This window comes from Pseudopodoces humilis, chromosome 18 (assembly GCF_049639895.1).
Source record: "Pseudopodoces humilis isolate 2021_Gansu_Grassland_sample_001 chromosome 18, ASM4963989v1, whole genome shotgun sequence".
Lineage (NCBI taxonomy): Eukaryota > Metazoa > Chordata > Aves > Passeriformes > Paridae > Pseudopodoces > Pseudopodoces humilis.
In genome coordinates, this window is record NC_142217.1 from 10,194,779 (window position 1) to 10,216,451 (window position 21,673).

General features: G+C 45.5%; 1 protein-coding gene across 1 annotated transcript; it reads right to left on the reverse strand.

The window, feature by feature from the left end:
- Positions 1 to 434: 434 nt before the first annotated feature.
- Positions 435 to 6,171, reverse strand: ITPRIPL2 (ITPRIP like 2). Its single transcript, XM_005523167.3, has one exon. The coding sequence runs from the start codon at positions 6,169 to 6,171 to the stop codon at positions 4,096 to 4,098; it is 2,076 nt and encodes a 691-aa protein (XP_005523224.2). The 3' UTR covers positions 435 to 4,095.
- Positions 6,172 to 21,673: the final 15,502 nt, after the last annotated feature.

A 21,673-nucleotide genomic window follows, 5' to 3' on the forward strand; every position in this document is an offset into this window, starting at 1 on the left:
GACCTACACCGTTTGGAACGGAGACGTGTCTGGATGTGCCATGCTGAAGGATCACACCGATCCTGTGAAAAGAAGTCCTCACTTTCCATCAAGCACCAGAAAGAGCAGATTTGCAGCAACCTAACACTGGAGCCAAGGAAACAAGAACTCTGAGCAAGCCAACTACAAACCCCAATGTGCTCCATTTCAGATGTCAGAACCCCCACAGATGGTGCCAGCCATGCTCCACTTGCTCTTCTGGCCCTTCTCCACATCCCTCTGCACAACTCCCAAGGTGTGCACTTCCTGTTTTTCCATCACTTTGCCACTTCAGTAGCCTCCTCCTAAAGAGAACATAAACCTGCCAATTACAGTTCTGTGGCTGCAGGTAGCTTTTAGTGAAAAAAAAGGCAACAAGGAATTTAAATCTTGAGGCACAGATACTTTAACACAGTTGTTTATTATTACTGTGAAATATTCAAACAAAACCACCAACTTTTTATTGTAACAATGAAAGTGCAAATGTATTTTGGAATTAAATAGGAAATGAATTTATAAACGTTTCATTAAAATGGGCTGACACTTTGAGCCTATAAACACTCTTAAAAAACCAAAACAATAGCAGCTGAACACCTCAGTTTTATCTTTGGTCTTAGGATTAACCAGCAAAAAATAGTTGTACCAGGAATGTCCATTACAAACAGATACTTAAATTTTACATTACTCTGTAGAGATTCAAAATCAAAAGAGGAATGTTTACAAGATACTTGGTCAGATAAAATATAATGTCTTTGAGAAACAGCATTTTTCAATACAAAATGAAATTGCATATATGGATTTTGATACTGTAAATTAACTTATTCTCTTGCAGGTGTGACTCCTCTTCCAAATCAACATTCAATAAAAACAACTTCATTTGCACAGTCTTTGCAAAATCAGGTTGCAGGTAAGAGAACCAGGAGCCCAAGTTAGTGCTAAACAACATGCTCTTTTTTCTGTGTTTGTGTTTCTGTTTACACACACACAGCAACCCTACTGAATCCATGGTACATTGTAACAGCTACACCCTTAGCAAACAGGTATTCATAACCTTGTTGTGTATCCATGGGCTGGGAGAGGAGAGAGAAGGCAAAACAGCCACAGGATTACTCCTATGGGTCAAGTTCTCTGTACACATCCCTGCAGATAAGGCCCTGTAACAGCTCCAGCACACAGCAGGCACCAGTGCTGTCAAGTTTCTGTGAAATAAGATGAATGCTATAACAGAAACCCAACTTCTTTGAGCTCCTTTTGTCAATGGTACTCATGAATGCATGCATGCTTTAGAGCAGATAAAGAGAACACATATTTAATATCTCAGCTGTACACCTGAGCCACCAAGTGCACACACAATTGCCTCATGGCAGGATGCCCCCTCACTTCAAGGCTCACCCAAGCTTAAGGTGAAAGCAAACACATGCATTTTCTCCATCATGAACTCAAAACATGCCTTGCTGAGCAAAAACTCTCACTGAAGAGCTACCTGCATAGCTAATGAACTGAGGGTTTGCCTCACTTTTTACCCTAATGGACTCAACTGCTTTGGAAATACTGTCAAAACAAAACCCACTTAAATCTCTTTATCCTACACTCCAAATCCACTTGCTTTCAACAGTTCTCCTCCAATTTTACCCCATGTCCTTTGGCTTGTTTGCAGTGCATCTTCACTGAGAGTTCACCATCACTGTCACTCACTCCTCAGCCCAACTTTCATTTTCTAAACTATTTACATTCTCCACCGTCTCTTCTTGTCACGTATTTTCCAATGCAACTCTATTCTCCTGACCTTACTACATTTTCATGAGGAAGTCCTTACCAAGTCCATTACAGGTTTCCTTGTATTGTGGCAATACTAAACAAATGTACACCCCTTTCCACAGCAAAGATCCCTTTTCTGAGACAAGGATGCACTGATATAAACAGACAGACAGCTGACTGAAGTGATCATGATGCCAGAATTAACAGCTCAAGGGTTTTCATGTCAAAAGTTCAGGCAGCCACAATACCCTGGGCTGGCCATCTAGTTCTTCTTTGGGCAAAAAATTCAATGGCTTTGATTGCAGAACTGCATCTTATTTTAAATACCAAGAAACAGAAGCCTGCAAAAATAGTACATATCATGGTCTGCTACCAAAAAAAAGCAAACAATAACCCAGAAACACCAATGTAATTGACTTAGTCTTAAATACTATGTGCAAAGAACATTTGATCAATACTACCTATAAATACACTATTTGTATTTGTAGAAAGAAGCACAGTGCTTCAAATACAAAAATAACCCAGCTTGTGGGTGTGACCTATGCCATAATTACCTGAAAATATGACTGCAAGAGCAGTTAAAGAAACAGACAGAAGTAGGCAAACATCTGCCTAGGGAGTGTTTCCATTTAGAAAAATAGATTTGTATTAAGCTTTATAGATTTTGAAAATGTTTGTTTCATGTTCTGATGCACAGAACCGTGAATAAAGCACACCAATACACCAGGGAGAAGAGCAGGTTAGTAACTTCAGGCTACCCTAAAGCTTCCTGAAGCTACACTTGGTCCTTCACAATTCCAGAGTGCTCAGTCAGGACACAGCATTGCAGGTAATAAGGCACATGCTCAGCTTCCTGAGCACCTGCAATTTAGCAACACATTTTGGGGCTTAATCCATCAAATACTTGAGCAGGTGACCAAAAAAAGCAAAGATTTGAAATTCTGAATTTTCTGACACCCTGGCACACCTGCAGTAGTAGCTAAGGACACTTGCAAACCTGGCTGCATCACAACTCAACAGGTTATTCCAGCAACTGGGACATAACCAGACAAAAAGTGGCAATTATCTGCCTGATATTTATACTCAGAGGACACCAGAATCTATAGTCCAAGACTGCCACTGTACCACAAATCAGTGCTAAATAATTCTGAAGTACCCTGAAATACTTTACTTCCTTCTCCCCATAATAAAATAACAATTTGCTATAGTACAAAACTAGAAAATCTCATCAAGGTTATTTGGTTCAAACACTGACACAATCAGACAACTGGTTAGGCAGTCATCCAAAAATCCCACCAAACTCCTACCAGGGAGCAGGAGGGTGCCGCAGTCAGCTTATGGCACTGAGATTTGGACTGGTTTAAGGTTTGTTGCAAAATATAATACGGAATTTCTTATCTTGTTGTTGGTCCTTGAGGTAAAGTGTATTCTAAGAAAATAATACTTGAATACAGAAACAAATAATAAAACTCAACTAGAACCCACAAACAAATGAACCTCAGAGTATTTCTTTAAATATTTCAATTTTTAAATTGGGATATTTCAAACACCACTCCTTTAACAAAATACTAATGCCTCCTCAATAGCAATATTTAGTGCAGCCAATTATCCTAAAAATAAGATCTTTGTGAAAATAAAGTGCTATTTGTTTCCTTCTATCTGCATTTCAATCCTTCAGTATAACCTTCACTTGAACGCAAATGTGAAACTAGATTCTTCATCCTGTTAACAGAGCAGTTTCACTTCTTCCCTCAAGTTTACATTAACATGTGTTACATTTCTATTTAGCACAATGTGCTCGATTACCCAGGAAATTTAAAGCATGGCATTGAGTATTTCAAACTGTGATCCACACCCATGCTCTAGTGCTCATCACATTTTAAGAAGATCTTGGTACATTGATGGGTGGGGTGGGGGTGGGGCTGTTTGCACTTAGAAGATTTTTAAATCCCACATGGATTTTGCATCATATAAAGAAAATCTCAGAAAAAGCTCTATTCTGTCACTAAGACAAGAAGTTAACATGAATTTCTAAAAATGTCAGTTTGAGCCTCTTAGTTTGCAAACTTGACTGAAGGCAACACTTGACCACCAACACGTTTCCCCAGAAATGTCAAAGTTTTCCCACGTGCAACCAATGAGAATGAGAAACACAATTTCAGTAAGTCTTGGTCTTCTCATGTCAGGAACAAAACCACAGAAGCACATTTCATCAGTCCCACCATCCTCAGGCAGGTGCAGGCTCTTGAAGCACCAGCGAGCAGGGACTGTGCGATGTCCCAGAGAGTCCCTGGGTGACAGCGGCTCTCCCTCCCCAGCTCACTCTCCCGGGGGCTCCTGCCCGGCCTCAGCGACGTGTCGGCACGGGGCGGGCGCTGGGCGCAAGTACCGGGGGCTGCTGTACATCCTGATGATGTGCGGGGCCTGGATCCAGGTGCTGATCAGCTGGAAGGCCACAAGGTCCAGCGTGGGCCCGTCGAAGGCAGACAGCAAGTTCACGGGGGCCGCTTCCTTGAGGAACCGGGGCAGTGCCACGGCCTCGGGGATGCTGGTGTTGCCCAGGAAGAAATCCATCAGCACCTGCTTGCGCAGGCAGTCCCGCAGGTACAGCACCAGGTCCTCCAGCCGCTCCACCAGGAACCGCTCATCCCAGGCCTCCAAGGGCCCCTGCAGCAGCAGCGAGAAGAGCGCGGTCTTCAGTGCGTAGGAGGAGAGCACCCGGCCCCACTGGGAGCAGAAGGGCTCCTCCAGGCCCTGCCTGCGGAGGTCCCGCAGGCCCTTGAGGATCTGCAGGCACTTGAGGTGGCAGGAGGCGGCCGGAGCCTGCTCCTTCAGCCAGCCCAGCAGCCGCTGCTCCTGCCGCGAGGCGTTGAGGCCCCAGAGCGCCTCGGGGCCCAGGGAACCGCGCGGGCCCTCGGGCGGCAGGGCCGTGAGGTAGAGCGCGTCGCCGAGAGGGATGGCCGGGATGAGGCGCACGGCCATGGAGATGTGGCAGCAGACGTAGTCGGAGCAGGGCAGGATGTGCAGCGTGGGCGGGTGCCCGGGGCACGCCGAGAGGCTGACTCGGCACCGCTCCTGCAGCCGATACCGCACGGCGCTCAGGCACCGCTGCAGATGGCCCTGGAACCAGCGTAGCACCAGCCCCGAGGAGAGGTGGCTGCGGCCCTGCAGCTCCACGCAGAAGCCCTCGGCGAAGGGCCGGCAGCGTCGCGTCCAGCCGTCCCTCGCCCGCAGGCCGCAGACGAAGGCGCCGCACGGCCCCAGCCCGTCAGCACGGCGCGGCTGGGGCTCCAGGTGCGGCGGCAGCCGCAGGGGCACCAGGATGTCGAAGCAGTCGGGGCTGCGCACCTTGTGCTGCTCGTAGGCGCTGCCGATGCGCACGAAGTCCCCGCGCAGGCTGAGAGCCAGCGGGCCGGGCTGCAGCCCCTGCGCCCTGGCGGCGCGCACCAGCTCGGCCACCACCCGCCCCACGTGCGCCTTGCTGTGGCCCAGCACGTGCGGCGACACCCGCAGCTGCCGCGCGTGGAACCGCTCCAGGGCTCCGCGCCGCGCCCCCGCCCGGCACCGCGCCCCGCCGCGCCGGGGGCCGCCGCCCGCCGCGCCGCAGCAGCGGGCGAGCAGGCAGCCGAGCAGCAGCAGCGCCGAGCCCTTCAGCAGCGGCACCCCGGACCCCGCCGCCTCCGCCTCCGCCGCCGCGTCCTCCGGGCCCCCCGCGCCCCCGCCGGCCGCGCTCCCGCGCAGCGCCTGGTAGAGGCAGAGGGGCGCGGTGCAGAGCGCGGTCAGCAGCGGCCAGAAGCCCCGCACGCGGAGGGGGGGCACGGGCAGGGCGCGGCGGGGGCTCGGGCCGCGGGGGGAGCCGCCGCCCAGCCCCGCGGGCGGGGAGCGCCCGCCCCCGCCGGCCCCCCCCTCCCCCGCCCCGGCCGCCCCCCGCGCGGGCCCGCCGCTGCCCCTCGCCCCGCCGCGCCCCTGCCTGCCCCGGCCGGCGCTCCGCTCCGCTGCCGGCTTCCTCTTCCGAGGGACGCGGCCCCGCGTCAGCCGCCGGCTGTGCTCAGAGGAAATGCCGCGGGCGGGGGCCCGAGGGCCGGGGGCGTTGTCCGACGGGGGCCGGCCCGGGGCGGGGAGCGGCGCCGCCCGCGAACTCGCGGCTTCCCGATTTCCCGATCTCCCGATTTCCCGATCTCCCGCTCTCCAGCCTTCCCGCCCAGCGAGGCAGAGCCGCGGCTGCCCCGGCCCGGGCAGAGCCCCCCGCAGCCCTGGCCGGTTCGGCCCCCAAAGGGAAGCGAGAGTCGGGTTCCGTGCCCCCTTCACTGCAACAGCGCCCTGCAGCGTGTTTTGGTGTAAAACTGCGAGTTTCTGCACCCCTGCTTGAGGGGACGGCGCTGTCAGGGGGAGCATTCCTGCCCGGGCTGCGGTGCCGTGTCACAAGCTCCACGTTGCACGTTTTTCCTCAAAGAAGTGTTACAGGCCTGTCCGACTGCAGGGGCGTCCCTCCCGTTCCCAGTTCTGCCTGAGGGTCTCGGTGCCAAAGGAGCAGCAAAGCCATCAGTGCCAGTGCACCGGGGTGTGTACGGGCTGCTGCCATACTGACAGCTGCCTGCCGTCACAGAGTCATTCAAAAGCCTTGGTTATTTTACCTTGTGCCCAAATTATTAACAAATTCAAAGGGAAGAAATAACCCCGGGGGTTAAATCTACACAGATACTTGATATAATTTTTAAACACATAGTTTGCTGGCAGTATGTTAAACTGTCTCAAATATTGATGGGGACAGGGTCAGCATCCTCAACTTCTGTTTGCTTAATAAATATTTACAGAGTTTTGAAGCTGTTTGCTGAAGTTTAAGGACCATCTATGTAAGCATTCTGCTCGATTTAATTTTGGGTGATGAAGCTCCTGCTGCTGCATCTGCAGGCATGGGTGGCTCCACGAAGGTGAAAAGCAGTACTTGAACACTGTAATGTTCAAAAGAGACTGAATGCAGCAAGCTGCAAATGCTGTAACAAGGAATGGGTCAGAGAATCAAGAGAAATGCCATACAAATGTTTGGTTATGTAATTTGTGTTTATATGAAACAAAACATGACTTTAGGTACATAAAAATCACACCTGAGAGGAAGCAGCCTATGCTTCATAGCCAAGATGCTGCACACAAAGTCAAGCTAGGTAACCAAGGTCAAGCAACCTGAATTAATTAGCAGGCAACCAAACTAGGGTGAGAGTCAAGAGTACACTTGAGAGATACAAAGAGAAGTCCTTATCACTTTAACTCTGACTCTTGGAGTTACAAGCAGGAGATTGGGGTTTTTTTAAATTAAAAAGGAAGCGGATGTAAAGGCAAGAAACTACAGGAAATTTTGTAACATCTCAGCCAGAAAAATATTCCATGCTCTACAACTGAAAGCACATTTTCTGACACTCCATCCACCTAAGTCCCTAGCCTTGCTACTCAGAAATATCATCCCACAACAGCCATATCTTGCAAAGAAAACCCAGGAAGTGAAAAGCATCTTTCTTTCCCACTCTTTGTTTCATGTTTTCCTGTATTTGTTCACAAGACTGAATGAGGGGACAAAATCATTCACTGTTCTGCTTATTGCCTGTGACCCATCACTTCACTTTGTCCTGCACCCCCAAAACTCTGAACTGTTTAAATAACACAGCTGTCCTGGTATTAAACCCATAATTCAACATGTTTTATTGGAAATAAATGGTTTGTTGAACTCTGTGAACCCTTGGCTCATACATTCAATTTTTACTAGCCTGTGGGGTTTTTTTCCCCCTCAAGCCCAGCATGTTTCACATGCCTTCGGACCTTGCTCCAGGCACTCTGATTTTTCAAGACAGGCTGCACTCTCTTTTCATGCAGGGTTGATTTGATTAGCTGCACGGCCACGCTCAGGAGACAGACAGCTACATCTGCAGGAGCTGGCACAGCCCTTCATGCCTGCTGCCCACGGGGGGACCTAGAGCTTACCAGCACAGCAGTTTTCCCTGTGGGACTTCTGCATGGCCATGCCACAGCTGCCCAGCCAGCTGTGGGCCCCACAGGCAGGAGGAAATGCAGATGTCACCCCAGCCAGTGGCACAGGGACCAGCTGGCCGAGCGTGGGACCAGCCACACCAGGCCTGGCAGTGCAAACAGGCTCAGCACACGCTTCTACGTGCCCAGGTGGTGCTGGGGAAGACTCTCTCAGGCTGCAGAGTAACAGCTTGAATGCTAAAAATGTGACCTTAACATCAGAACCAGAATGAATCCACAGCACTGATTTTTACAACTGCTGTTTAAATTACTGAATTTTAAATTACTAGCTAGTCCTTTCTCTCCTTCTCAGCCAGAGGCAAGATGAAATCTGTAGAGCCTTGGGCTGATAAAAGATGGCCAGTGGCCTGTTTTCTGGGACTTTGGCTGCTTCATGACTCCCTGAGCACAGGGTGAGTCTCTGGGAAAAATGCTGAGTGCAGCAGGGGTGGGAGACATCCCAGAGGTGCTCAGCTTTCTGAAGTTTTTAATAGCAATTGCATACCCAAGAAAAATAATAGGTTGTACACTAATAAGCATGACCTCAAAATTGTGGCCAGAGAGAATTCATAACATCAATTTTTACTACCATTGTTTAAATCATCCATTGTTTAAATCGATGTTATCTAAACACTCACTCCAGAATGTCCCATATACAGGATATCCTGCTCACTAAATAAGGAATAATGTAATTCTTAAACAAGTTGAGCTAAAAATAGCTCATGATACCTCTGGGGGAGAATTGCAGAGGCAAAAGAAAGCAGTGGGTCAGAGCATGTATTAAAGTTTCTCCACAGTTGGCAGTATTTCATCCATCTGTGTGACTGATCTGATCATGCTACAGTACACCAGCCACTGGCAGAGATGAAGGCAGAGCACACCACCTGAGGAGATAGAAGGAAGTGGTAGAAAGACAGAAGGCACGAACAGGTGATGATATTTGTCTGATGCTTTTATGATCTGCCTGAGACACAAGCCTGAGATTTCCTCCCAGCTATCCCAGGTCAGCATCTGCTGAACCAGAGCTGCAGAGTCTACTGCAGGTGCAGGAGGAGGTCTCTGGGGATCCCTTCCCATAGCAGTGCGTGCAGCTGCCTTTCTACAGCAAGTGGGTTATATCTCCATCTTCTCTGCACTATTGAACAGTCTGTAGCAGAAAAGTATTGATTGCAAAAAATATAAGTCTGAATGGTTGGTCACTAGGCTTCATGTCCCAGTAATTACTCCTCTAATTATTTCCTCTGAAAGCAAAGCTACCACCACATCTCTTCCACAGCCCACTGGATGGTCCAGCCAAGGAGATGCCATGATCAAAATAAGCATCCTTTGCCTGACATTCCTCTGACTCACAGATTTTATGGGATACTATTAACTAAAATATAAACCAACAGCATCAGACAGACATAAATCCATTTTTTATTGTGGACTAATTAATCTCTGCCAGTCACAGCAGCAGGGCATGTGAAAACAGGAGAGAGTGTCTTGTTACCAAAAACAGCTGAGAGAGCCAAACCTCCAGAGCAGTACATAGACATCAAGGAGTTCAGGGATCAGGGGTGTTACTGCACATTCTCTCTTAAAATATTTTCTGTTTACTAAGCTGGATGTGCTTGCCACCTCTGCCAATCTGTTTGCTTGCTATCAGCAGGGTGTAGCACTTCTTAATCTGAGAGCCTGCAAGCAGACCAGGTTATATAACCTATGGCTATAAACCACTCACAGCCCAATACAGGATTTCCTTTCTGCAGAAGGATGGCTTCCTGAGTAATTCATACAACAATCTCTTGTCCAAGCCTGTCCTTATCACAAACTGAAATACCCTGGCTCTGTGCTGGTGATCAGTACCAGCTGGTTCATTATCCCATATCATTTGAAAACCCTCAAGGATCACTTTTTTGCATAGGAACTTGTTTGAGCAGGGCATTTGCACTTACCCATTACATGGTGTTCGGGAAGACACAGCTGTGTGTTTCCAGCTAAGCAACAAACCAGGAATGAAATCCCCAGCCCACCTGCATCAGTGTCAGTGGCACACTGAGTTCTGTCTGATGAGCTGTGAGTGTGGCACTCTTCTGTCCCATGATCCATGAAGCTAAAGTGGCTCATGTTATGAAGAATTCCAGCTACAGCATCATGCAAAGGAAACATCTTTCAGCAAGGAGAATGCAAGGACACAACCATCATACAGAAGGGTTATCAGCAGTAATGGGGAATGTTTCTTACATTCAAAGTGGAAACATGAAAACTCTCCAGGTCAAGACTGTAAATCTTGCATTTGCTCTTTAAGTTCAGTTTTTGATGTAATCCACATTTGAATGACAACAGTCACAGCTTCCAGTGCTGTATCTAAACACTGCAGCCAACAAGCCCTGCTAACTCTCCCAGGGCAGCAGAGGAGATGATCATGCTCTGCTGGTGACAAGGCCCCAGAGTGTCACCTTCCATGCAGGAGCCTCCTCAGCCCTTCCCTTTCCCCACCACCCCCAGGGCTCAGCAGATGTTGTGGGTCTAAAGATCTCCACTATGGAATCCCGAAGCTTAAAAAGCATCAGATAGAGACAAACCTTGCATTTGCTTGTGTAAAAATAATTTAACAAAAACAGTTTAACACTGATCTAATTAAACTTTGACAAGTATGTGTCTGCTCAAATATAACTTTAATCACTGACTGAAACAGTTTAGCTTAATTACACTGAAATGTGTATTTGCACCATAACTTGCTTAACTAATAAATGGAGCCCTAATTCACTAATTAAAGCATAGTATTTTTAGCAAGGTTTGTAACAGTTTCATTACACCAGTTTGGGGTTGTTGTGCCATTTCTGTTTTTCACAACCAATGCAAGGGAGCTGGAGAGGAGACACCAGGTTTGTCCCACAGCTCTGTGCTGGTTTCAGCAGGGCTGTGTCAGTGTCACTGGTGGCTTTCCAAGAGCAGCAAAGCAGCAGCAGCTGCCCCTGTCCCCTCCAGTGACTGTCATTACTGGGTCTTTCTGCTTTGGATTTACGTACCCCATAGCTTGCCATGAAATTACAGAAGGGGTTTTGTGCCTGAAAAATACCCTGCAGCAGCAAGCTACAAAGATGAAGTTTAGGTGCAAAGTGATGAGCTACAGCTCACAGAATCAAAGCGAAGCACACAACAGGGAACAAGCTCTGTTATCAGCTTACAGCCTCAAATACTGAGATGATCCTGCCTCAGCTGACACTCTCCTGATGAGCTTGAGGTGGATCACCCACCCAGGGAAAAAGAAGGAAAATACAGCGTGGGAAGAAACCTGAGTGAGGGAGGATCTGTCTGGGGAAACTGGCTTATCAGCACTCAGCAATTAGGGTGGGAAAAGCTGATGCTCTGGCTCACAGCAGCTGTTCTGCAGGGCTGGAGGGCACTGGTAGCTCTAAGGAAGCCCTGTCCATGACCCTCACCTCATCCTGCCAAGGACAGAGAGGGGAAAAACCAATGGCTTGAAAGGAAAGTGACCTGCAGAGAAGTCAAACAACCCTAAACTATCAAAGGGGCCAAGCCAGCAGTGTTTCTCACTGCATTCCCAGAGGGATGGGAGCAGAGCTCCTTGGGCTCAGGTAGGTTTCACACCACACCCAAACCCACATATGGAGCCTGGCAGTAATCCCCAGCTGGATTATTTCCATCAGAAAACATCACCCCAGTGGCACCAACCCACACAGGACAGTGTCCAGTTCACTGCTCTGGCCAACCTGATTTGGGTGGAAAGATGCTGGGGCATGCTGCATCTGAAATTTGAAATTAAAATCTTGCAGCACAATTCTTGGTCTAGGAAATGTCTGCACATGGAGTTGTTGATATCATGGCTAAAAATTAGCCTCAGTCATGTAATCTTCCTGGTCCAAAGTAAATTCTTTACCTGCTTGACTGTCCTGTGAGGGGATGAGCATTACAGTGATGGAGCCTCACCAGGAAGGCTAAGTTTGATTTCTTCCCATCACCTCTCCACTGTGATTTCTCAGGCTGCATCCCTTTAACTAAGATTAAACTTTCCACAGATCGATGCAAAGCAACACAATTACTTCATTTGCAAGGCAGCAAGGGCAGCATATTCCTATCTTTAAGGTCATTCATATGAGCTCATTTAATGACAGCTATTTTTACATCTGGTGTCATAGGTTTCATTATTACAGCGTCAACCACTTGAACAGAGGTGGAACCATCATTCATGTTCTACCTTATTCAACTTAAATCTCTTTTTTTAAGATTTATGATACAGAAGGCATATTTACTTCCTGGAACTGTAAAATGCAAGTTTCTCACATAGATACATATGCAAAGCAAACGCACTGAAACAACAGGAACGGCCCAGGCTCCCCTAAGGGAGACTGGGGTCAAGCACAAATTGCCTTTACAACAAGCTGGTTCATGTTTGAATGTTATTTCTTTACTTCCAGAACACATTCTGTCTTTGGTTCCCTTTGCTATCCCTAAAGTGGTACCTGCAAACAGGGGAGGAGAATGGTGGATGCAAAAGTTCACTCTCCCTATTGTTTGTGTGAACAGGCACATCCATGACCTGGCTGACCCACCAGTGCAAGGGAGTGGATCCCTCACTGAGGGCTTTACAAACATCTTATCACCATTGGGTTCAGGTTGCAGTGCCCAGAACCAGCCCCTTCCCTAGCCAGAGGGTCACCAGTGCCCATGGGATCTTTGTGGCTGAATGGAAAAGAATATGCTTGCAACTGAAGGAGGACACAAATGTTAAAGTGTGGAGTGGTGAAAGACTTGAGCCCATTGTGGCCTCCTTCTTTAGGGACTGTGGATGTGGTGCTGCAGAGTGTGGTGGTGTCAGCCACCTCTGCAATAATTTTCTGGTCCCCAGGGTAGCACAGAAAAGGGATATCCATGGTGGGCAAAGAATGAAGAGCATGAACTGAAAAACAAAGAACTGAACAACAAAGAACTGAACCTACCCAAAACCAAGCTTCTGTTCAGATTGCATCTCTTTAAATGACACAACACTGTCCTCATATTAATGTGTTTTTCCCTCCATCTCTCTGCTCTGCCTGCTGCCCCAGCATGACAGATGACAGAGGCTTGGAGAGAACTGCCTCAGGCTGCATGAATTCCAAGCTCTCTCCGAAAGCAATTTGATATTGGAAGTTATACATTTGAAATTTCCATACCTTGTGCTCTGCTGTGCTTACAGCGTTTCTGGGATCTGCTCTAAGGGGAGCTTCAACAGCTCATCTCTGTGGGAAGACTTTTAGTTATTTAAGAAGTATGAAATACTAAGGGTAAGCATCTGAACTTGCTAAAATATTTCAGTTCACACAATTTCAGCACTTTAGCCTTTGGCTCTGGAATAAATAATAAACCCTCTTCCTAGATCAATTTTTTGACAGGTTTATGAATTATAGGCCAAATAAATGTATTTTAAATATCACTCCTAAATATATTAGAGAACAATGAATTATTCATGATGATTGAGTGCTTCATTGAATTTATTTCCCTTGATTTAGCTCCCCAAGTATATGAATATTACAAAAAATAGGTATGCCCCAAAACAGCCAGGCAACAAATCCATTTACTACCTCTCCACTGATAAAAGATAGGGAGCAGAAACATGCATAACTTATATTAATGCTCGTCCTCATCTATCAGCAAAAAGGCAAGGCACCCAGCTCAAAACACACCTGAACATAAGAGTGGCTCACTATGTGGAAGCCCAGTGGCAGACACGTCCTCTCCTGGCCTCCAGCCATGCTTGCAGGTCATGGGGACAGCATGAAACCACCTCTCCTCTGCTCCAGGAAAACCCAGCTCCTGCTCAGCAGTGCAAGCTCACCCTTTGTCACCAGCTCACCAAGTCCAGGTCAGACATAAATACACCTGTGTGCTCTCTGCATGCTGCAAGAGCCAGTGGAGAGCACCCAGCAGTCCTGAAGATGGGCACAGTAAAAGGCTCCAACTACAGCATGTTCCAGCCACCACCTGTCCCCTTGCCAGCTCTCCAGGTGCAGCTGAGTGCACCCCAAACGTGGCTCAGGCCATAGCAGCACTTATCTCTGGGAGCAGGCTCTGAGTGAAAGGCACTTGAGTCAGCAGAGCCATAGGATAAAGAAGCACACATTGATATGGATTTGCACAGATATTTCCTCCCACCCATCAATAATGAAAGTCAATTGTCATGATAATGCTTCCACATGTAATTAGTTACCCTTGGAGCAGACTTTGATTGTGTGTGTAGCTCCCTGAAGCAAGGCATTGCTGGGTAAGGGGCACAGCTGGACTTGCCACTGACCACATGATTCAAATAAGCAACACCTTATAAAATTAGTTTAGAAGCCAAGGAAAGCAAAGTCCACAGAAAAAATCAGACCAAATTTATGTCCAAGAATGCAAAGAAAAATGAAACACCTAAAATTCATTTAAGAAGTTGTTTGATTTAAGGCAAATATAGATGAGTAGTGGCTATGACTTCTGAAACCTCAGAGCATGCAAGTGTAAATACAGAGGTGGTAAGTAAGGGCATGGGTGCAGCTCCAGAGACCAAATGGACTTTGATCCACTTTGGATTCTTTCTTCCTAACAACAAAAACAAAGAAAGCAAACAAAAACAGATACTGAATCAAGTCTGTGCTGGTGTGCTGCAGCAATTTGAGATCAGTGACTGGTTGTATGAGAAACAGATTAATATCTTGGTATGTGAGAGAACCCAGGAATGAGTAAGTGTTGCCTAAGATGAATAGGGTGAACATTGAGTTAGAGCAGAGTATGGCATAATAATTGCCAGATGCAGGAAAATTTATCATTGGTTTTACAATGTGGATGAATATTCTCTAGGAAATCTCCTCTGCAAACTTCTTTTGGTTTTATGCAGTTTTCCTAACACATGCAGGTCATATGTGTAATCTGTTCTATTAGTTTCTCAAGGCTGTGATAATAAGGCTGTTTAGGGTTAGGTTTTTTGAGGTTTTTTTTAGTACATCAGAAAGATGAATGTGTTGAGAGTTCTGCTGATTATTCCTAACTCACTACAGGTCGGTACAAGATGACACATGGAGGGTGTGTCATAACACATCATCTAAAAGCAAAGGATGTAGCAGTATCACATGTATTTTGTTAAGTGTAGGTAGATAAAAAGAGGGAAGAATATAACCATGAATTTTCTTGTTGGTTGGAAAGTCATTGAAAACAACACACGGCTTTTACCACTGGGTCTGGTGAGTTATTTCTGATTGAATACCAAGTCTGTGGAGAACGATGAGTCAGTTGGAAAGCAAGAATGAGCTACCAGGTCACTCCAAAGCAGTAGTTTCATGTAAATATTTTTATCCCAGGAGTCTGCAACATCATATCCAAGCAATGTATCAGATGAGTCCAGGTAGCTGCTTCAGCAGCTGTGAACTGCCAGCAATACAAGTTGAAAACCAGGCCATACTTTCTCTGCCCTATCCATGGAAAAACCTCAAACGGACAGCAATCCACAGGAAAGCTTCAAGAATTCAAATTCACACCTTATCAGGGTAAATCCTCCTGCTGGTCATCAGCCTGAAACATCCAGTGAGCATTGGAATTCGTGTCACATCTGCTGGAGAGGACCATATGTTCCAGCTTATGCTGAACTAGTGCTCTGTGCTGCGAGTCTTTGCTTTTATGACAAATGATAAGCAAACACAGCCAGCTCTAGAGTCTGTATATAAACACATGTATCTGTCATCTTCCTCTGCAAGGCTTGGCTCCCTGAGAAGGCAGAACTGATTCTCATGCATTATCCCTCTAAGCATATGCCCCATGTCTTACAAGATTCTCACATTTTGTGTAAACAATAACACTTGTGTCACTTAAAATTGAGACATAATTATTTCTCATTAGCAAGTACTGCTGTGATATTTGGGTGGGAGGAATTGAAAAGCAGACAGTTATTAATAAAAAAAAAAAAAATCCCATTTCAACTATGTCTAAAGTCTTCTTTCAACCACCTTCAAAGTATTCAAGTAAACAGCATTTTTCCTGCCAAAGTCAGACAATGAGAGCTGACAAGATGAGATGTGGAAGACAGCTCCTCATCTGTCACTAGCAGTTACCTTTCCAGGTCAGGGCTGGAATCAAGCCATTAAGCTATACTTGCAGAATAATCTCTCCAGTCATTTTAAATCCTGCTGCTGTTCTTTTGCTGGATAAAACCCAGCTTAGAAGAAGCAAGGTCAGCACATTTTCACATACCAGGAGTGTTGTATGGTTAGGACAATAATACAGCCACAAGGGAGATTTAGCTCCTCTCAAACTGTATTTTCAGAGTATTTCTGCCACAGACCTGGTAGGAGCATGGCTGTGCCCCACAGGAGGGAGGAAACCATCTATCATCAGCAAGACGAGACACAGCCCTAAATTAGACATAGGCTACTGCTTAAAAAGGAAGCTTACTTTAATGCAGAGATAGCAACAAAGATCAACAGGACTGAGTCATCTGCCTTGGCACTGCACGTCTGTCTGCACCTATGAGCAAAGGCTTTTCACTCCACTAAATGTTTTATTCATTTACATACAGTTAGCAGACTCTGACTATACAGGTGTCCTCAAGCCACATGCTTGGGATAAATTCTTGACAACTTGCTAAAATACTGCTGGCAGAGCTTGTCTTCAAAATGAACTGCAAGAATATTCAAATCCCCCTCACCCACTGCTGCCTCTGCTCTGACCTGGACAGCCCAGGCAGGTGGCTGGCCAGTAGCCACAGAGAAAACAGAAAAGCACTTTTAGTGCCAGAAATAATCTTTTTAATAATAGTCCAGAAAAAGTATTTTAAATGTGAAAAACACCCACTGTATGTATGACTTGCTGTCATCAATATCTTGGGCTACATGTGTCCACCTGTACCATAACAATCAATAAATCCATCTGTCCTAGGCACAAGTAACACTGAACAACAAATCACTGCAAGGAAAGATGACATATGAAGCCTGATGATATTAAGCAGACAATGAGATTGTTAAGGTGGTCATTAGATGCATCCCTTCCTTTCCTCTATGCCAGTTCAGGAACCAGGCATTGCAAGGACAGCTAATCTGAGTGATCTAATAGTTGCCTAAAACTTCTCAAAGGGTATTTACCAAGACAGTGGAGTTCCATGATGCTACATGACATAACAAGCAGCAGCAGTGACAGTCTTGGAAGGTTCAGGATAGATACCAGAAAAAAAAAAGTACCAGTGGTAGGGTAATGCAGGACCAGACCAGGCTGCCCATAGGTGCTGTGAAATTCCTGTCCTCGGAGGTTTTCATCACCTGTCTGGAAAAATTCATGGTTGACCTGCTTTAGTGCTGGCCACAGCCCTGCTTCCAGCAGGAGGTTGGACAAGATGACCTCCAGAGCTCCTTTCCAAGTAACACTGCTTGACTCCTGGGCTTCCATCAGAACATCATTTACTCCCAGCTAAGAACAAGCACAAGTAAAGGAGTGCCATGGCCAGAGTTTGTGAGACAAAGACCTTCAGAATTAAAAACCCCCCATTTTTTAAAATATCAGCATAGATTTATTAATCTGCATCCTAACATAATGAAACACTGCTGTTGCCATAAGGTGCATTTCTGGACACAGAGGTACCAAGCCCTGCTCTGCAAAACCGTAGCATAAGGTGGTACTTCACAAAAACACCTGAAGTGAGCAGGAGACTGCATTTATTGAAAGCACCTAACAACAACTGAAATTTTCATTCTAACACAGTCAAGCTTTTAGAAATACATTACCCACTGAACCCGAACTTTTAATTAGTTTACTCAACTTTAGATTAGCCCCACAACTCTAAAAAAAGAGTATCAACAAGCTCCAACAGCTAAGTTCTGACACTCTGAAGTACAACTGAAAAGTTGCTGTTCTAAATCCATTCAGATTTTTCATGTCAGACACAATGAAAACTGAAGTAACAAATAGAAAAATGGTAGTACCTTTAAACAATCTCCTCCCTTATAACACACATTCCTCCTTTAAATTGGCCAATATTTTTGCCTTAGCCCTTTAAGCCTCCCAAGCTAAAAAATATGTGCAGAACTCAATGCAAGTGACATGCCACAACTTCAAAGCTAGTGACAAAAAATGACTGACATTTGCAATTGTCTTCCCTAAAGTCAAGTTACAAGGCAGATGCATACAGATTAAATAACTCCTGTAATACTAAGAACAAATAGAGATGTACAATCCATGTCATCCCCAGCACAGGGACTGTATGGCACATCCTCAGCTGATCACAAGCCTAGTTCTGTGTGCTCAAGCGAGCCACACAGATTTACTCCAGACAAAAATGAAGCCCAAGACAGACAATGATTTAGCTCTCTGCCAAACAATCCTATGAATCTCATTTTACATAATTTGCATCATAAATCACAGAATCATAGAGTGGTTTGGGTTGGGTTGGAAGGGACCTTAAAGCTCATCTCATTCCACAGCCCTCTGCCATGGGCAGGGACACCTTCCACTAGCCCTGTCCAACCTGGCCTTGGACACCCCCAGGGATGGGGCAGCCACAGCTTCTGTGGAAACCTGTGCCAGGGCCTCATCACCCTCACAGTGAGGAATTTCCTTCTTCTATCTAATCTAAACCTGCCCCCTATCAACATAAAGCCATAAACCTTTGTCCTATCACTACATGCCCTTGACAAAAGTCCTTTCAGCTTGTGTCAGCATCACCTTGTTAATCCTAGCCACGGGGATTTGATTTCTGCCTGGCTGCTGCTGAAACGTGTCCTGGCACAGCCAGAGCTGCACATCTAAGGCATCACACGGGCCTTCTGCAGTGCCTACAGACAGTGCAGAGCTGCTGCTCCAGGAGCAGCCCCAGACTGCACCATCTGACCATGTCACTCCCCTCCAAACACCATTGTTACCTTTATCTCTGACTCAGAGCAGCTTTGGAGAAGAGGGGCCAGGCTGTCCCCAGCACTGACTGCAGATGAAACCAGCAAGAGGTGAGATGCTGTTCAAAGAGCAGGTAACAGCCTTATAGCCCTGCACACACACAGATGGGTACCTGCTGCTCCTCCTCACTGAGAAATAGAACTGCTTCTGCAGGAGAAAATTGGGATCAAGCCCTGGCTTATCACAAGAGCTACAAAAGACCTCATTACTATGAGGGGAAGGGTTTCATCCCACTGCATACTATAAAACCCAAATTATGTGTGTATTTTATAATTTACAAGGAAGACACAGAACTCAAAGGCACAGTGAAGACACTGTCATCTTCCCCACTCCCTGCTCTGAAAACGCAGCATTTCACAGTCTCTCTCTGATCCAAGCTTCCCTTCCTCTGTAAACATGAGCAGAGTTCATTGAGTATCACTATGATAACAGATTTGTATAAGCTATATACTTTGGCCTCTGCCTGCCATTAACCCCTGCTGGGATGGCTGGTGTTACTCAGCTTAGTTTTGCCTCAACATAAAAAAGTAACTACAGCCTTGCAGCTGCTGTACAATAGAATTGTACGGCACTAAGCACCTCTTGTTCATTTGTAACCTTTTGCCACTTTTTTTAGTCTTTGAAAATCTGAAACAAGTTTTTAAACAAAAAAAAAAAAAGCCCCCTTTCCATGAGAAAAATGAAAAGCAGCTCCATTTTCTAGGTAAAACAATAGGAAAAAAAAGAGTAAACTGCCAGTAAGCAGGAAAATGCACAAGGTTTGGAAGTGGCAGAACAGCTGACCCACACTTTAATGGATGGGTAGAAATCTGCTGCTCCATTAAAGAAAAAATCCTCCTCAAGAGCATAAAGTAGATTTGATCTTTCAGTTCACATTTCATGCTTGCAGCTGGAGACAGTGCTACTGTCTGACACCCTTCTCAAATGTGCAGGATGTGTTCAGCTGCTGAGGACAAAGAACTCTCTATGAGCACTTTCAATTACAGCAGATATGACCAAACACAGGCCTCACATGGGAATTTCTTGGTATTTGATGTTCCCAGCCCTCGACCAAACAAAATACATTTAACATGAGATTTCTCTCTTAAAATATATTGCCCCAAGTGAGCAGTGTGTAATGGTCTCAGGGGCCACCCACATCTTGGACAATAATGTGAACATGTCTCTCTGTCACCGTCACATGCCAATGCCACCACTGCTGAACACCACCACAGACATCTTCAGAGAATCTGCAACCACAGCCTTGGAGAATACAAGGCTTCAGCTGAGTATACCAGCTCTCTAGGAAACCCTCATAGATGCCTTGTCCAGCTTTCAATCCTGATGTAATGGCTAAAAGACCAGGAATTGTCTGACTCAGTTTCCAGTTTGTCACAAGACCATTGTATGTATGGGTATGCAGTGTGCAGCTTTGAGTCAAAATACACCATGCCCTGCCCTCCCTCCCCTGCAAAAATGGACTTAGAAAAGAAGCCATTCCCTGCTGCCCCTGGGATGAAAGACTTCACAATGGACTATTCATCAAACAATCTTTTTTCCTTCTTTTACACACTTATTAAAGCCCGTGACTTACACAACTGCACTGCACAGGCTTCCAGCACCACTTGTTACCCCTCTAACCACTTTAGCTAACCATTTTTTTGTGCTGATTCCTCTCTTCTTCAAACTACCTAGGAATTTTCCACATACAAATTGAATACTTTAGAGAAATTAAGGCAAGAAATCTGCTAGATATGAGTTTTGTTCAGAGAATTGGTCAAATTAGGGAAGATATTGCATTAGTAGAATAGGATGGATCTTTAGTAAACTTGAGTTTTCATGCACACTGCTCACAACTGTCTGGGGCTGAGGCAAGTAAAATGAGACTCCCTTAGAGTTATCTGCTGATTACACAGTCCCTGAGAATCTGTGATTTAGCTTTGAGTTCGTCAAGTTATTCCAGTGGGTGTGCAAACGAGTCAGACAGAGAACCAAATGCTACTTTGACTGAACAAAGTAAATAACATCAGTAGTTTGAGTCCAACAAGGTGACACTTGCAACAGTTTGAGAGATATTAATTTTAAAGAACATACAAAGTGACAGCCATAACAAAATCACACAGAATACAAGTTTCTCTATATTAAGATTTAACCTTCTGCCTAAGCTCCTTCACCAAAAAAAAGGGTAAATAATCCTCTTTAAGAAGCCTTTAATGTAAAATTACATTCCACTCAGTACCTACAAACACTAACAGAGCTACTGAAGAAGGCAAGCTCAGATGTACCTAGATTAAATGCTGTCTGAAGCAAAGTAAAATAAGCTTGCAAGCTCTAACAGAATATTGAATGCAATTCCACAGTGCTCCAAGTTGCTCTCTCCACCTGCTTTATGGCAGGGATCAATTCCTTACATGCTCAGGTTAAAGAAAAATGCAAACCAAACAAACCCAAGAAAATACAAAGCAAAACAAAACCCCCACCACAACAAAAAAAAACCCCACAGTAAGTAAAATTCTGCTTAAAGAATTCGGAACTGTACTTGATAAAAAGCACACCCCAAAACAAAAAGAAGTCTTTAACTAAAACTTATCTTATAATACTAATTTTTATTCAAGATGGACTGAAAATAAATACTTACTATTGCTTCACTCACCCTGAAAACAACCAGTATTAACTATTTTAAAATTATTTGCCCCAGCTTATTTCAAGTACACATAAATTTGAAGGCAACAGAGAACGTATTTATAATTTTTGTGTGTGCATCCATACACAAATATTGTATAGATAAACCATGTATATACATATTTTGCTGCCACCTTGTGAACAGTCTCTGAATAGGGAGGTTTAGTTCACACAGATTCAATTCTGCCAACTTTATTCACATTTAGGTCAACTGACTTTAACACAGACTTTTAAATGGGGACTCAATGTGACAAAGGATGGTTGAATCAAGTGCTTAGTGCAGAAAAATTTAAAAAGTGGAATAAAATAGCCGAGTCTTCCACAATTTCCA

Coding starts and splice junctions, on each gene's coding strand:
- ITPRIPL2 (XM_005523167.3), bottom strand. CDS start 6,171: ATGCTCCCCCTGACAGCGCCGTCCCCTCAAGCAGGGGTGCAGAAACTC.